This window comes from Oryctolagus cuniculus, chromosome 3 (genome assembly GCF_964237555.1).
Source record: "Oryctolagus cuniculus chromosome 3, mOryCun1.1, whole genome shotgun sequence".
NCBI classification, from domain to species: domain Eukaryota; kingdom Metazoa; phylum Chordata; class Mammalia; order Lagomorpha; family Leporidae; genus Oryctolagus; species Oryctolagus cuniculus.
The window spans coordinates 49,986,824-50,003,666 of NC_091434.1; the positions used below are offsets into that span (position 1 = coordinate 49,986,824).

Below are 16,843 nucleotides of genomic sequence, written 5' to 3' on the forward strand. Positions count from 1 at the left end.
CAGTGAGAGAGAGAGACAGAGAGAAAGGTTGACTGTATTTATTAATTGCTTTTATTAGTGAATTTACTGCTTTCATGAGTTATTTCTTTCTTATTTGTTAAGTTTCAAGTTATCTTATTCCAAATTTAAAATTATTATTTCATTAACAAAAAATGAGTTACAGAGACGTCTAAAAGTGAAATCCAATACTGAGCAAACAGTGTTTAAGGGAAATGGCTGGTTGTTTTGTGAATAAATACGCTAACTTGTTGATAGAACTGTGTCTTTCAGCCACGCTTCTATTATTTGTCACCTGTTCTGGGCTCTATGTCTTAGCCTGCACCTGTGCACCAACATGTGTACTTAAGTCTGAAGACAACAAGGATTCTTAGAAATGTATGCAAGTTACCAAAAACATGAGCTACCAAACAAGTTTACTAAGTGCTTATGTGGTAAGCAGTCTTTACTAGTTATCAAGAGAGGTGATCTTGCCTTCTTATATTATAACATACTATATATACAACATGTGGCCATGTGTTTAACTGAAACAGAGGGTTTGTGACATAGTGTTTACCTTTACTAAGTATGATGCATTCTGATACTTTGTCTTACCTCTCACTATTCTAGGACTTGATAATGGTAAGATGATGATAGTAAAATTCTTTAAGCAAAATTATAAACCCTAAACACCTTTTTTGTTTTACATGCATCAGTTGCACAGTAATAATAGAAGAGTTATTACAGGCTACAGAATAAGTACTAGATTTAGATGGAGGAATATTCCAAAATTTGTGTAAGAAAAATCTTTTTTAATGTTGATATATTTTTTATTTATTTGAAAGACAGAGAGAGAGAGAGAGATCTTCCATCATCCATTGGATTATTACCCAAATGGCTGCAGTGGCTGAGGCTAGGCCAAGCCAAAGCCAGGAACCTGGACCTCTATTTGTCTCCCATGTGGATGGCAGGGACTCGAGTACTTGCTGCAAGGCACTCCAATATAGGATGTGGTTGTCCCAAGCAGTGGCTTAACATACCGTGCCATAATGTCTCTCCTTAAAAAATATATTCTAGATGTCATTCACTAGACTATTTATAGAACTCATTTAGAACAATGGAGATTATTAGTAGTACAGATTATTTGATATAAAATACAGTTCTAAGACTATATACAAATCATTTGAAATACATATAAAATACTTAATGTTTGTTTTCAAAGAAATTTTATGTCTGCTTCTGTGAGCAGGCATGGCATATAGCACTACCCACCTTCACTTTATTAGTCATTGGTTTCTATGCTTCTGTATGTTAAAACTGCTACCAATATTTATATACCCATTTTTCATTGCAGCATTATTCACAATAGCCAAAAGGTGGAAGCAACCCAAGTGTCTATTTACAGATGACTGGATAAACAAAATGTCGTATATGTACATACAATGAAATAGTACTTACCCTTAAAAAAGAAGGAAATTCTGACACATGCTACAACATAGGTGAATTTTGAAGACATTATCCTAAGTGAAATAAGATAATCACAAAAGGGAGCTGGCATCATGGTGCATCAGGTTAAGCTACCACTTGTGACACTGGCATCCCATGTGAGTGCTGGTTCGAGTCCTGGCTGCTCTACTTCCAATCCAGCTCCCTGCTAATGGCCTGGGAAAGCATGGTGGCCCAAGTATTTGGGCCTATGCCACCCACATGGATTAAGCTCCTGGCTCCTGGCTTCAACCTGGCCCTGCCATGGCTATTGCTCCCATCTGGGATGAATGAAAGATCCCTCTTTCTTCCTCTCTCTAACTCTAACTTTCAAAATAAATCTTTTTTTAAAAATGAGCAAACAGTAATAATTTAGGTTTTATATTTTAGCTGTGTATTTATTGAAAGTACCAAAGAAAGGTGAAGTGGGCATGAGTCGGGCATTAACAGACAAGAGGGTTTGTACCCTGAGAGACCTGAGGAACCATTTGGAAGGCTTAGAACACAACAGAGGCAGGATCTGATCCATTTGAAAAGGATTGCTATGGCTTCCGTGTTGAGAATAAAGGGATTCTTGCAGTAATCCCGGTGAGGCTCTGGAGGCGCTGGAGCAAAGTGAAGGGCAGCAGAGTGTTGAGGCAGGGGTAATTTCTGGGCATATTTTCCAAGCGGAGCCAAGAGGGTGTCCCAAGTGGTTGCATTGTGGGCCTAAGAGAAGAACTGATGATGACTTGAATGTTGCAAAGGCTGCTTTTACTGAAGTGCAGATGAGGCGTTTTCACCACTCCCCATCTAAGTAACCTGGCAGGGAAATGTGCTGCACAGGACACCCGACCTGCATGGCCACAAGGCCCCCATCTAGAACACTCTTACCGCTACTCCTGACGTCTGCGTAGTCTGGGTACCACAAATTGTTGACTTCTTTCCAAAAGTCTATATTCCAATGCTACGTTTAATGTTTAAGTCAGTTAGATCATAATACAAAATAATGGAACATGATTCTGAAGAATTGGAGATTTTGGTAGGAGTTGAAAAAAAAAACTAAGTCATAAAAAATCACTGTTGAATATAAGACAGCTATCAAAATAAAGGGTAAATTCTAAAGATCCAGGATGATTATGTCTTCAACTGCTTTGCAGGTATTTTTAGGTTCTTCCTCTAAGGAATAGTGGGTTAGAACTCATACTCACTGGGTGTGGCTTATGAAGGGAAAAAATGCAGCCCTGTCAGCTTAAAGGAAGGGCCTTGGCTTTCCTGCAAAGTGGGGGATTGCTTCCAGAACCACTCTTGGGTGCCAAGTTCCTCATGTAAAATGGCATGATATTTGCATCTACCCTATGCACACGCTTTAAGTAATCTCTAATCACTTGCAATACTTAATATGAAGTAAACTCTATGTCAGTAGTTGCTATACTGTATTGTTTAGGGAATGGCAACAAGAAAATAAGTCTGCATTCAGTGCATATGCAGCTCTTTTATGGCATTATTTTTTTATCTGAGGTTGGTTGAGCCTGCAGATGCAGAACCTGTAGATAGAGGACCAACTTCATGTTTGATTCCATATATGTAACCACAATCTAAATTAAATATATAAATTTTAATTCCTCTTCTATCCAGTTTGACTTCCCCTTTAGAAACTGTTTAGATCATGTTGAAGATGACTATTCTCACAGCATGCTATCGATAATCCACATGTTCTAACTTGTTCATACTGACAGCCAATGCTTTTTCTTGAACCACATACTACTTCTTTTTTGGGTTGCATATAGGAGGGAGGCTCCTGAGTTTTCGTTTCTCATGTGTTTTGTGAAGAGTGAACACTTTTACTTAAAATCAATGTTTAAAATTAGACTGTAAGTGACAAGAACATACAACTAAAGGGATCACAATCAACTGCAAAGTGGTAGACTTTTAAAAACTATAACTCTATCATTAATCACTGAATCTGCTGTATGCAACAAAATACTATTAAAGAGCTTGAGAAAATGATAGATGTTGTGGATATCTGTACTTCCACATTCACTTCAGCATTATTCACAAAAGCCAAGGTATAAAAACAGCCGAGGTTTCCATCAATGGGTGGATGAAGAAAATGTGTATATGTATATAGTATATATACATATATGTGTGTGTGCATATATATGTATATAGATATAAATAGATATTATTTCTCCTTTCAAAAAGGAAATATTCTCACTTGTCAAAACATGGATTCATCCAAAGGACATTACATTAAGTGAAATAAGCCAGACACAGAAAGATAACACTGTGTGATCTCACTTACATATGAAATCTAAAAAAGTTGAACTCATAGAAGCAGAGAGTAGAACAGTAGTTCTAGTAGCTAGTGTGGTGGGATTATTGGGGAAATGCTAATCAAAGAACACAAATTTTCAATTAGCAGGATTAAGTTTGGAAGATTTACAGATGGATCTACTGAGGCTGGTGTTGTGCAGGGGGTGACAAGTCCCAGCTATTCTGCTCCCAATCCAGGTCCTTACTAATGAACCTGGGAAGCAGCATATGATGGCTCAAGTACTTGGGTTCCTGTCATCCATGTGTGAGACCTGGATGGAGTTCTTTGCTTCCACCTGCCCAGCCCCAGCTGTTGCAGGCATTTGGGAAGTGAACCAGCAGGTGGAAAATCTCTATCCCTCTCCCTCTGACACCCTGCCTTTCAAATAAATAAATCTTTTCTTTAAAAGATCTATCTTACATCATGTATGCCATAGTTATGACTACGTTATGGTATTGCTAAGAGATTTTAAGTGTTTTCACAGTGCGGTAATAAATATGTAAATTAGCTTTAATTAGGCATTCCACTATGCATACCTATTTAAAAACATCATAGAAAGCATCATAAACATATACAATTTTATTTTATTGTTTAAGGAATGGGAAAATAATATTCCTTTGTTTATAATTGTAGAAAAATACAGGATACTGTAGTAACATCATTTTGCCCCTAGAGGGCGCAGGGTGAAAAGAAGTCAGAGCTGAGGGTTTGGTCCAGTTGGCCAGCTGGTGCTGCCTGGTTACCAGGGACACTAAAGAGAACATAAAAAGTGGTCTGTGTTTGCCACTGATTTTTTTTTTCATTTTTTAAAATCTATTTATTTATTTGAAAAGCAGAGGTACAGAAGGAGAGAGAGTTTTTCCATTGGCTGATTAACTCCCCAAATGACTCCAACAGCCAGAGTTGGGCCAGCCTGAAGCCAGTATCCAAGAACTTCTTCTAGGTCTCCCACGTGAGTTCAAGGGCCCAAGCACTTGGGCCATCTTCCACTGTTTTCCCAAGCGCGTTAGCAGGGAGCTGGATTGGAAGCTGAGCACCCAGGACTCAGACAGACACCCATGTAGGATGTCAGCCTTGGAGGCCGCAGCTTAACCTGCGCTGCCACAGTGCTGGCCTCCCCGCTGACTTTGAGTACAGCATGCCGCAGCACATGCAGGCCAGGTGTGAGGGCAAGTCAACAAGTTTATCAAAATGCACTAATGAAAACATATGCAAATTTCACAAGGCTTTATACCAAAACAACACATCTTTTAAACCTCCTTTCCACAAAGCTTTTGAGGTATCTCTATATATCTAAAGCCTACCTGTGTTTTTGAAGCGTAGCAAACATACAACTGCAGTGAGCTCTATCTCCTTCTGCCTCACCTGCAGACGGAGCGTATAAACTCAGTTCTCAATGCTCCACCATGGGCGAAAAAATGCAGGTTTTCACTTTAAGACAGAAAATAAAATCCTGTTTCTCTTGTCACTTAGAGTCGTACTAATTGAATGGGATATTTTTCTTCTTTAAATTTTACTTAAATGTTTAAGTAACACTAAAAGCACAATAGCCATTATAAAGATTTCACACAGCAAGGCTTTAGACATTGCTGTAAGAATGTCATTTATTGAAATTTAGCATTACATGACCATAAAATGGAAAAACACTCCTCAACAGAGGAAGGTGCTGTTAACCACCAACAGGACAAAGCTGTCTTCAAGAGATGGAGATAAGGGGACCAGCTTCGGAGTTCCACTGAAGTGGACACTGAGGTCAGACTCCATCTACGTCTGTGTCTCCCAAGGCTCAAGGTTTTGGATGAGGAGGCTGAGGAAGGCCTCCAGCTGCTTCTTGCATCTGTATGCGACCAGTCCTCCCCTGTTGGCCCAGCGATCCACCCCAGTGGCCCCTGGGTTTTCCACGTGGTATACCAACTCTGGCAAGTCCGGCTCCGTGTCTGGATTTCTTTCCAAGCATCCTTTCAAGTCTACCATTCCCCCACCCATGGCCCTCAGTATGGCATGAGCAGCACAGGAGTCCCACTTGAACGTGGTGTCTTCTGAAAAGATGTAAATGTCAACAAGGCCTTGGACAACACACAGGCTCTTGTAACCAGCCCCGGCTGCTCGGAAAATGCCATCACCACACACGCGTGCCAGCGCAGCCTTGATGGTCTCCTTTTCACTGGTGCTGATGACGGCCGAGAAAGGGTGGGGGGCTTGTGCCTCAGAACTGCTGCGTTCCTGCTGCACTTCCCTCTTTCCTTTAGAGACGCCCAGCTCGGGGGAATGGATGTTGGTCCCCATGTAAGAAAGGCCCCAGTAGCACTGTCCTTTCCACCTGTAGAAGACAATGTCCAGTGGGTGGGGGTGATAACCACATTTGCTTTTCATGATTCATGCTGCTTTCAGACTTAATGACATGAAAAAGACAATTACAATTCATCATGAAGGAGTGAGTCTCCATGCCCCAAAGCCTGCAAACAGACTGCGTCGCCAGTTCATTTCTGAAAGTTACTCACAGGCACGCAGCTGCCAGTGCTGCAGCGGGGCTGGCCTGCCGTCCACGTCACTGCACTACTGCATCGATCTAGGACAACATTAAAATACCTGTGGGATTTCCGGCCTCCAGAAACATGGCTAAATGTCATTGCCACTTTTGGCATTTAAAGTTTAATGGGGAAAAGGAGGAACAGACAAACAGGTTCTCTCCAAACTGTCAATCTTTGTGATTCTTATAAAAAGCTTTTCTTCGCTTGGTCACTTGCATTATCTGAGTCACTAGTTCCACTTTGGCATCTAACACCAAGAAAGATGGACTCGTGATATTTTTATTGCACCTTCCATGTACCAGTGCTTGCCTTGGGTTCTATGCTGGGTAATTTGTTCTACTTGCAGATGAAGAAATGGTAACTTAGTGAATGTAAGTAACTTGCTAAGGCCCACCCCTCTGGTCAGTGGTAGAATCTGCCTTCAAACCCAGGCAGTCTCCCTGCAGAATCTGGGCCAGTAACTACTTCGTTGATCACCTCCATTTCTAGGCCATGATTCTGTCTGCACAATTTCTTCTTTTGAAGACGACAGAAACATATTTTTGGTTTGGAAGAAGGCAGGAGTAAATGAAAATAATCAATACTTCAGAGGTGACTATTAATGACTATTAAAGAACTAACAATTCTCACTCCCCTGAGACAACTCCAAGTTCAATAAAAATATGTAGCCCTATATAAGTGGGAAATATGACCTATTTCAGTTTTTACAAAACTGAAGCCGCTGCTTCTGCTTGGACTCTGCCATGCCCTGGAGTCAACCCCAAAGCACAGGCCATGGATCAAAGTCAACAATCCCTGAGCATCCTCTAAGCTCTGTCCAGTAGTCTGAGGAAAGGGTGGGGAGGAGGAGGCAGTAGGGGAAGGGATGCTGACAGCGTTTATGAGGCGATGCCCCACAGGCAGGTTCTAATCCTGGCTACCCCTACCGGTCTTTTCACTGGATAATTTTCAATTTTGTTTTGAACTTCTGCTAAAATTACACAAAAGTTCAACTGACCATATGCACAGAGGGCTTCAAAAAGTTTATGGACAGGGGTGAGCACTGTGGCACAGCAGGTTAAGCCACTGCTTGCAATGACGGCACCCGATATGGGTGTCCCAGCTGCTCTACTTCTGATCCAAGTCCCTGCTAAAGCTCTTGGGAAAGCCGTGGAAGATAGCCCAAGTACTTGGGCCCCTGCATCCATGTGGCAGACCTGGATGAAGCTCCTGGCTTCAGTCTGGCCCAGCACCAGCCCTGTGTCTTTTGGGGAATGAACCAGAGATGAAAGATCTCTCTTTGTCTCTCCCTCTCTATAACTCTGCCTTTCAAATAATTTATTTTTTTAAAGTTCATGAAATTTATTTTTGTGCCAAAAAATTTGAAATCTATATAGTTTTTTCATAATGCACATTTTTTATGAACTTTTGAAGACCAACCAGTATATAAGGATTTCTAAATTTTTCACAGCAAAATATATGTTTTAAATTAATTTTCCATAAACTTTTTGAAACACCCTCATGTAAGTGTACCCATCTTGTTCCACATATTTTAGAAGGCAGTGTTACCACCATTCTATTAACCTAGGTTTGAGTGGATTCTTAGAACAGGGATTAGGCTTGCTGTATCCCCAGTGCACAACCATGATTTCTCCAAGATAGTATTCCTTTTAAACTTTCTACCTGCATGCCCTCAACACTAAATGAAATGACGCCACATCCAAGACTGGAAATGAAAAGGCCTTTAATTCAAACATGCGGACTTTTAGTGGGAGCACTCCAGTGTAGCTAGCCCTTGAGTCATGGCAATGTCACATAGAATGATAAATCTGAAAATAAGCAAAGCTGAGGTCATGAGTTCTAAAAACCATAATATTCAAAAACTCATCTTTTACCTGAGAGTCTTTGGATCTTGTGTCACAAAAGGCTGATTGATAACTCCCATCAGAGGTACCCCTGTTTGGATGTCATAAACACCAATTAAAATGGTGACACACTGAAGGCCAGAAGGGAAGATTCCTTGATTGGATTTAATGTCAGTAGAGCCTTTAATATATTGATAAGTTGAATCTGAAAAATGAAGCAAATGTATTTGGAATCAGATGAAGATTCTGAAGATCATGGTGAATCCATCTATAACCTTTGTCCTGTATCATTTCTCTTTGTCACTAATTTGGTAACTAATCAAGTTTTACATTTGGATGTCATTTGTACTGAGTTATTTCAGCTTTTGTATGTCATTTTTTCTGCTACTATTTCATTTTCTTAAAAATATGAAAACTCTAAAATGGAGGACATGTTTATAGCATCTAGCATAGCATCTTGCATATAATGAGCACCACTTGTCCCACGTCAAATACATTTGAAAACTATTAACTCAGAATAATTAGTAGGATTTTTTTAGAACTGTCACTAATCAGAGGACAAGTACAAGGTGAGATGGAAAAGCTTCCTTCCAGGAATTACTTTTTGTTATTATTAAGTCCCTCAAGTTAGAAGGAAGAGATAATGATAGTGGTAATAAAGGTGAAATATCAGTGGTGCCAAAGAGGGAGGTTTCTCCCTAACAGGGCATTGATTAAACAGTAAGTTTATTTTGGTGCAAAATTTTGAAACCTATGACAGTTTTTTCATGACATACATTTTCCATTTACTTTTTGAAGACCCCTTGTATATGCCAGCAGCTGACTGCCAACATTCAGTGAGCTAACACACAGTTGAGGATGCGCCTGGCAAAAGATCCAGAGTTAGAATCAATTCAGGGTGGAACCAAAAAGCAAGAGATCCCTGTATCTCAGAAATCACAACTGATACCATTTATTTTCCAGAGATAAGAGATTCCAGGAGAGGCTTTTAGTTTCTATATATAATCCATTGGATGGGAAAGGTGGGGGAGTTTGCCTGCTCAACATAATAAAGAGCAGCAATGCTAAGGATAGTGGGTGATAGATACAGTCCTACCACAACAAAGACAAAAAGTTGATGATAAAGTTTACATACAGCTCACAAAGTGACTGCTCAGAAGTCACCTTCAACTATGTTTTGGATTGTTTGCTTAATTGCTAGCTTAAAAACTGGGAGATCTTTAAATCTTTTTTTTTTCTATGATTTATTTATTATTTGAAAGTCAGAGTTACACAGAGAGCGAAGGAGAGATGGAGAGAGAGAGAGGTCTTCTAACCACTGGTTCACTCCCCAGTTGGCTGCAATGGCCCAGGCTGGGCCAATCCGAAGCCAGGAGCCAGGAGCCAGGAGCTTCTTCTGGGTCTCACACGCGGGTGCAGGGGCCCAAGGACTTGGGCCATTCTCTATTGCCTTCCCAGTCCATAGCAGAGAGCTGGATTGGTAGTGGAGTAGGCAGGACTCAAACCAGTGCCCATATGGGACGCCGGCACTGCAGGCAGTGGCTTTACCCACTAATGCCACGGCACTGGCCCATGGAGATCTTTAAATACCCAGAAGTTCTGGGCTGGTGCCGTGGCTCACTAGGCTAATCCTCCGCCTGCGGCGTCGGCACACCGGGTACTAGTCCTGGTCGGGGCACCGGATTCTGTCCCGGTTGCTCCTCTTCCAGGCCAGCTCTCTGCTGTGGCCAGGGAGTGCAGTGGAGGATGGCCCAAGTCCTTGGGCCCTGCACCCACATGGGAGACCAGGAGAAGCACCTGGCTCCTGGCTTCGGATTAGCATGGTGCGCCGGCCACAGCAGTCACTGGGGGATGAACCAACGAAAAAGGAAGACCTTTCTCTCTCTCTCTCTGTCCACTCTGCCTGTCAAAAATAATAATAATAATAATAATAATAGACACCAGAAGTTCTGGCCTGGACTCCCCCATGGCAGCAATCTGCTGTGCTCCAGTTTGCTGTGGTCAGAACCAGTCAGTAAGGGAGAGAAGGACCAGATAGGAGTGTGGCCCCTGAAGTCTTCTAATGATGAGTTCATCCATCTTTGTGTGTGTACCTGTTTGGACTTCATGAAGTTCACAGAAAATGGAATTAAAAGTTGATTTGGGTATAGAAATTTTGATGTCCATGTTTAGTGTTTTCATGAATTTTTGGAGACTATGTGTATGCACAGATTTTAAGATTTTTAGCACCAAAAAAGCTTATATTTTAATTCTATTTTCCATGAACTTTTTGAAGTATCTTCACCAATGTATATATACACGTCTGTTAAAAATATGGGTATATACATTTATAATTGAATATATAAACATATAGACACACACACACACATATATATATAAAACACAATGCACTGTAACACATACACCTGGACTCTTTATTTATCATTTTAAAACTTAAAACAACTTCTACAATGGGGCTAGCATTGTAGTGCAGTGGGTTAAGCTGCTGACTGCAACACAGGCATCCCATATGGGTGAGTCCCATATGGTTCAAATGCTGGCTGCTCCATTTCCCATCCAGTTCCCTGCTAATGTGTCTTGGAAAGCCGTGAAAGATGGCCCAAGTTTTTGGGCCCCTGCCAATCCACTTGGGAGACCCAGATGGAGTTCCAGGCTCCTTCCTGGCTTTGACTTGGCTCAGTTTTGGCCATTGTGACCATCTGGGGAGTGAATCAGCAGATGGCAGATGTCATTCTCTCTCTTACTCTCTGTAACTCTGCCTTTCAAATAAATCTTTAAAAAAAAATTATGACCTCTAGGGGAATTAAACTACACTCTCAATTTTCATTTTTCCAAACACCACCCCCAAAATTGCAACAAGTAAATGAAATATACCCTCCTATACTTACCTATGGGATCCACCCAGATTCCTAACGTGTCCTGTGGAATGCTGATCTCTACTGAATCCAGAGTTGCATCAGTGAAGGCCACGTCCTGATGAACAACTTTGGCTAAGGCTCCAGATGCCGACTGGTTACCATTAAGCACCTTGCTAAGCAGCTCTGCTGTTTCTTCCTCAGCAGAACACAGCCTCACAGTAATCTTTTCCCCTGCAGTAAAGACAAACTAAAAGCTGTTACCTTTCTAGAGTTTCCTTGGAGAAAGAATAATGGAGATGGTGGGACAACAAAGAGCGTACACCTAGATTAGAGGCAGGTAATACAGCCATACCACTGGTTCCTAAGCCTGGGGAATCATGCCAGAATCATCAGGCGGGCTTCATCAAGTCACTGATGCCCAGTGGCCACTCCTGTCCTTGGTGGTGAGGGATGGGCTCCAGGAACCCAAAGACTTTCTCCCCAGATGTTTGTGAACACCAATTTGTGTCCAACTGAAGGGAGCTCATAGCCAAGTTAAAAATTCCTGAACCCTTGATATACTTTTTTGCCTTCTGATGCTGTTCCAAGTCTAAATGTTATTGAAAAGTGCAGGTTCTATCAGCACACTGATGTGCTTCTGCTTCCTTCCATGACACTTCTGATGTCAGATTGTTATGCTAAGTCATGGAAGACAAAATCGATGACTCTTTAAAGGCAGTGGCACTGTACGACTTGAGTGGCATCCATGGAAGCCACTCTCCTCTGGGAAACTGCGTGAGGAAGGTGACGCAAGCAAAGCTGCTTCCCCAGGTGAAGCCAGAGGCCACCAAGTCCAGGTGCTCCACCTGCACTTTAACATGTTGCTTAGAACTTTGGTGAACCTGGTTCCCAGCCTCCACAGAAGTGAGACAAGAGACTGGTAAAATAGGCAAGTTAATAGCAACAAGAAGTGTCAGCAATGGAAAAAAGAAACACACACACACACAATCCCTTAAAAATTATGAAAACATTGCACTTTAGTGCTTTTTAGGTATACTGACTAATACTCCCAGCTACTCTGTCAATTCCAACGACCAGCAGCTTTGTCACCTGGGAGCCTGTTAGAAATTCAGAGCCTCAGGCACTACCCAGACCTGCTGAACTCTAACATAATCCCAAGGTGATGAGTGAAGTTCGGAAAGTGCAGTATGAAGCTGCTATGAAGGTGAGTCTGAATTAGCAGGAAATGCTCACTCTCACTTAAATTTAATTAAAGTCAAATTTGAATTAAACTGTGAAAGCTGGGAAATAATGCTAACAACTGCTGCTTCCCAAGCACCTACTTTGGTTCCAGTAACGTCATTGGATTGTTTATAGGAGCAAATCACATGGCTTCACTCCTCTGCTTACCAACTGCCAATGCATCCCCATCACATTCAGAGAAATCCAAACGCCTTCCTGCTCTCTGGTCCTGTGCTCCCATCATCCCCCACAGCCCCGCCTCTACCCTCCGCACCCTTCTCAGCAGTCAGGGAGCGCCCTGCCTTTTTACCCTGTAATCTAGATAAGTGACGTCTTAAAATAGCTATTTAGGAGGTAGCAGAATGGAGGATTTTAAATGCAAGGTTTCTTATAGTTGATCAACAGGAGTTATTTTTACCTGAAATGAGATCTCTCTCTCTCTTTCTCTCTCTTATGAAATGCCATCAAGCTAAGTGCATCTGAATACACAGCCCATGACGGAAGTGAAAACATTTTCAGAGTTAATCCAGAGATTTTTTTTCCTTTGTAAATGTTTTTCTGGATATTTCAAGATTTGTCACATGAACGGTGTTGTTAAGGTTCACTATTTTAGCCTCTTCAATCATTAAACAAAAAATTCAACAAACTAATTAAAAAATGTTTCTCTGTGATGAATTAGAGACCAGGATATTTTTCTCAATGCCTGCAGGGAGGGGATGTGGAGGTCTATAGGAGAACCCAGCTCACAGGACACTGAGTAAACGGGACTTACAATGAGGTTCTGAGAACCAGAGAAACCATGAGGCAACCTGCTCAAGTGTTTCAGGGCCAATGCTTCCTCTACACTCTTAGCCAAGGTTCATGGACTCTTCAAGGGGTCCACAAAGGATTACTTCCATTAGATTCCCCAACTTCCCCCAAGGGTTAAGTTGTAAATTACTTATATGCTAAATAACCCTTATTATTTAAATGTCAAATTATTGTAAGATACCAACCTTTTCCTAACTTAAATGCCATGATATTCTGGGGCAGAAATTGAATGAAACCTGAATTCAAGTATATTATATTGTTTACATTGAAAGGCTTTCAAACATCCATTTATGCCATGGTATGTTGGAGATTAGAATACCTCGTGAATTAAGTTACAAAAACACATGAAGATTCTTATACTTACCCAAATCATTAGTAAACTCATTGGATTCTTCTCCAAAAATATTTTTTTCCAGGCCTGGAAACTGGATGATTTGGAGTTGACAAAGAAATGAAACAACAAAAATCCACACATGTAAGTTCTGAACAGATTTCTAGTTTATATTTAAAATTAAATAGCACACTTAGAGTTGATATTCAGAAATTTCTAATCCTATAACCCAATCCAAGTATTTAAAGAATGGAGTCAGCATAGTTGTCAAATATTTTACTGCTTCTTTGCCTCTCCGGAAAGTCCACAGTGAGTTGGAAATCTGGTTTCCTTACGTCTGGTTCCATTGCAGAACTGCGTCTAGAAATTCCACCCTTCTATATAAGAGTAGAGAGCTACAAAGTCTGCAAAGGAGAAATTTCAACCATTGCTCTTAAAAAATTAAAATTATTAATCAAGTACCTAAAATTGTTACTTGAGAGCAGATGAAAAATTAGAAAACAACATTAGATTTTATTTTCATTTTCAGGTATGTTTCAGCCCCTGTTGGAGGAACCAGGAAGTTGATTAAGAAAAAGAGAAATTTTATTGACCAATAATTTATGCATCAATGTAGAGTGAATGAGTCAAGAAAAAGTCTTCTCTGTGTGTGTGATCAGGAAGCTTTCAGGTTCATTTTGCTTGTGATCCTCAGTGGAGGAGATAATTTTTCTCAAAATATGTACCCCAGTTATGCATGATGTTCTCTGGGAACAGAAGCAAGGAAATGCTTCAAATATTTGAGCTCAGTCATCTGCAAAGGCCCAATAGCTTTATTTTTAAAAAAAGCATTTATTTATTTAGTTACTTATTCAAAAGACAAAATGAGGGTACAGGGCAGAGGGGAGAAACAAACACGCATGTGCATACACACATACACACAGAGACGGAGAACATTCTTCCATTCCCTAGTTCACCTCCCAAATGGTGCTGCAACAGTCAGGTCTGGGCCAGGCTGAAGCCATGAGCCAGGGAGTTCATCCTGGTCTCCCCCAGGAATGGTAGGGATCTAGCTACTTAAATCATTATCCACTGTTGTCCCAGCTACATTAGCAGGAGGCTGGATTGGAAGTGAAGCAGCTGGTACTCGAACCAGCACTCTGATATGGGGCGCTGCCATCACGAGCAACAGTGTAACCGCGCCACAATGCTGCTGCTCCCCACTAGCTCGAATAATGCCTACAACCACTTGTTATTCTTTTTCCCCTTTCTGCTGGACAGTGCAACCCAAAAAGGGCTGGTGACCAGCCTACTCATCAAGAAATGAAGCTTAGTCTCTCAAGGCACTTTAAAGACCTGTTTCTGAGGCTACAGGACGTAAGGGTCATGAACTACAAATATTTTCTATCACCAAAATGGAATATTGTTTATTAGATCATAAGTCCTGGTATTTACTTCATGAATAAATAATTGTCTGAACCTGCTATAATGCCTTGGGGCAAATATTAGCCTGTAAAAATCACTATCAGTACATATCTAATCCAGTGATTCAGTCTCCCCTAGTACCCAACTATCTTGATCAGTAACAAACAAAAATAAAGTTGCTTCATTTAGTTTATTGAAGCCAGATACTACAGGGTATGAAAAAGCACAGTTTGTAGAGATTTCATGGAGTCATTTATTCTTTTCTCTTGTCTGTGACCAAAAATTTTACTTCAATGATTTTAGATGATACTCATTATCTTGAGAATTTTACAGAAATTCTTCCAGTATTTTATAGTTCTGTCCTAAAGTTCTATCCTCCAAAATCAGAACAAATACAATTTGTTTATATAAAAGGCAATGTAATATTGCAAGGAACGCAGACCATGAGCCAGTCTGCCTGTGCTCAAAAACTGGCCTTGTCCATTCACTTGCTGTGTAACTTCAGGATGTCACGGAACCTCTCTGTGCTCCCTTTTTTTCATCCATTTCCATGGAATAATAGTTCTTACCTCAAAATTGCCATATGGTCTAAGTAATATATTTAAGCCCTTAGAACAGTGTCTCACACACAGAAAGCCGTTGTAAGTGTCTGCTGGTGTTATTACTGCTACTGGTTTCTTTCCCCTAGTCATTTCAAGCAAGATACCCAGAATCCTGATCACTTTTAGTTATGAACAGTGTTTTCTGGCTAGGAAAAAAGGAGACTTTAAGTCTCCAGTTACAAGCCCATAACTGAGGCAAACATTAAACAAGTAAGTCCAAAAGGTGGCACTTAATGTATCAAAGCTTAAACAAACAAACAAAAAGGTTACAAAACAGTGTGCCCTCATTTCTATTGAAATACATTTTACAAGTCATGCACACACATACATACACACAAAAGAAAAACAGTCTAACAATATTTAGAAAACATAGTGGTGGTTTTGTCTAGTGATGGGATTAAGAGGGTCCTTGGTTTTTTTCTTATTTTCCAGGGAACACTTATTTATGAAGAAGAAACTCATTGGTAAATAAAAGCTTCTCTACCAAAGTTTTTATCTCTAGCTGTTAAAATTGGGAGTGATTTTTATTTTCTTATTGCTTTTCTGTATTGTATACATTTTCTCAAGGAATATTTTATTAATATTGTAATCCAAAGGAAAGAGAGGAAAACCTCTGACGTTGACTTGAACCCGAGGCACTAGTGTTCCGTGCAGGGTTGGGGAGCTAAGGGAGGCAGGCTGGCCAACAGGGAGGGGAATCACAGAGGCGAACATTCGGCAAACACCTGGGCGGGCCCTTCGTACCTTGTTCTCCATATTCTGCTTTATCACTTCCTGCACCAGCACATCAGCGAGGGTCTTGAAGTCAACCGAGAACTTCTTGTTCTTTTCGCCCTCTTTCTTTTCTTCGATCAGCAGCTGAAAGAGCGCTTGCTGCTGCCTGCACGCCCGGGCGATGTTGGCAGCCCGCTCCGAGACGCGGAGCAGCTCGCGGAGGATCTGGGACATTTCTGAACCTCCCTTTGCAGTGCCAGCTCCTGGTGGGAACGGCAGCCAGCCACTGGGCTGTCAGCCGGAGAAGTACTAGAACACAAAAGAGAGAGCAGTACAGCCAGTGATGTCAGGGTGCCTCCAGGGCTGCTAACTACCCATCTGGCACTCAGCCTGGTCATTTACATTATAAATCCCTAGATGGGCAGGTGGACACAAAACACAAGGAAAGCCAAGTCCTTGTAATGACCTTGGTGTTCATTCCAGCAGATCTGGAGCAACTTTCTAAAGTGCCATTAAACAAAATTTGTGGGAGACCATGAATTTGAACTGGGTACCTGCACTGGGCCCTATAAACTAAACCAACAGATTAATTGCAGTAACTGAGCTTGGGCTGGCTGCACAAGGCCTTGCAGTCAGTTCATTGATTGTATTTTAAACAACTTAAGCTTTAACCGGTTGACTGGTTGACTAGGCTGTAGGCAGTTATTTCCTAGGCTTCTCTCTCAGTTTTGCCTATAAATTCTGTCTGATTACACTGTTGAGTGAAGTTCT

At 41.2% G+C, this 16,843-nt stretch overlaps 2 protein-coding genes across 4 annotated transcripts in view; one reads left to right on the top strand and one right to left on the bottom strand.

Annotated features, from left to right (window-relative positions):
• LOC127491518 (translation initiation factor IF-2) overlaps positions 1 to 16,843 on the top strand; it is a 67,869-nt gene that overhangs the window by 37,664 nt on the left and 13,362 nt on the right. The gene's annotated exons all lie outside the window — the stretch shown is intronic.
• Positions 5,336 to 16,843, bottom strand: part of INPP1 (inositol polyphosphate-1-phosphatase) — a 31,158-nt gene continuing 19,650 nt past the window's right edge. Inside the window, exons 2-6 of one of the 3 annotated variants that reach the window (XM_002712256.5) lie at positions 16,103 to 16,381; positions 13,386 to 13,446; positions 11,021 to 11,221; positions 8,163 to 8,337; positions 5,336 to 6,077 (exon numbers count right to left, since the gene is read on the bottom strand). In XM_002712256.5, coding sequence (XP_002712302.2) covers positions 5,522 to 6,077; positions 8,163 to 8,337; positions 11,021 to 11,221; positions 13,386 to 13,446; positions 16,103 to 16,306 — 1,197 coding nt within the window. In that variant the 5' untranslated portion in view covers positions 16,307 to 16,381 and the 3' untranslated portion in view covers positions 5,336 to 5,521. The other 2 variants (XM_070070465.1, XM_070070463.1) reach the window with 2 other exon arrangements.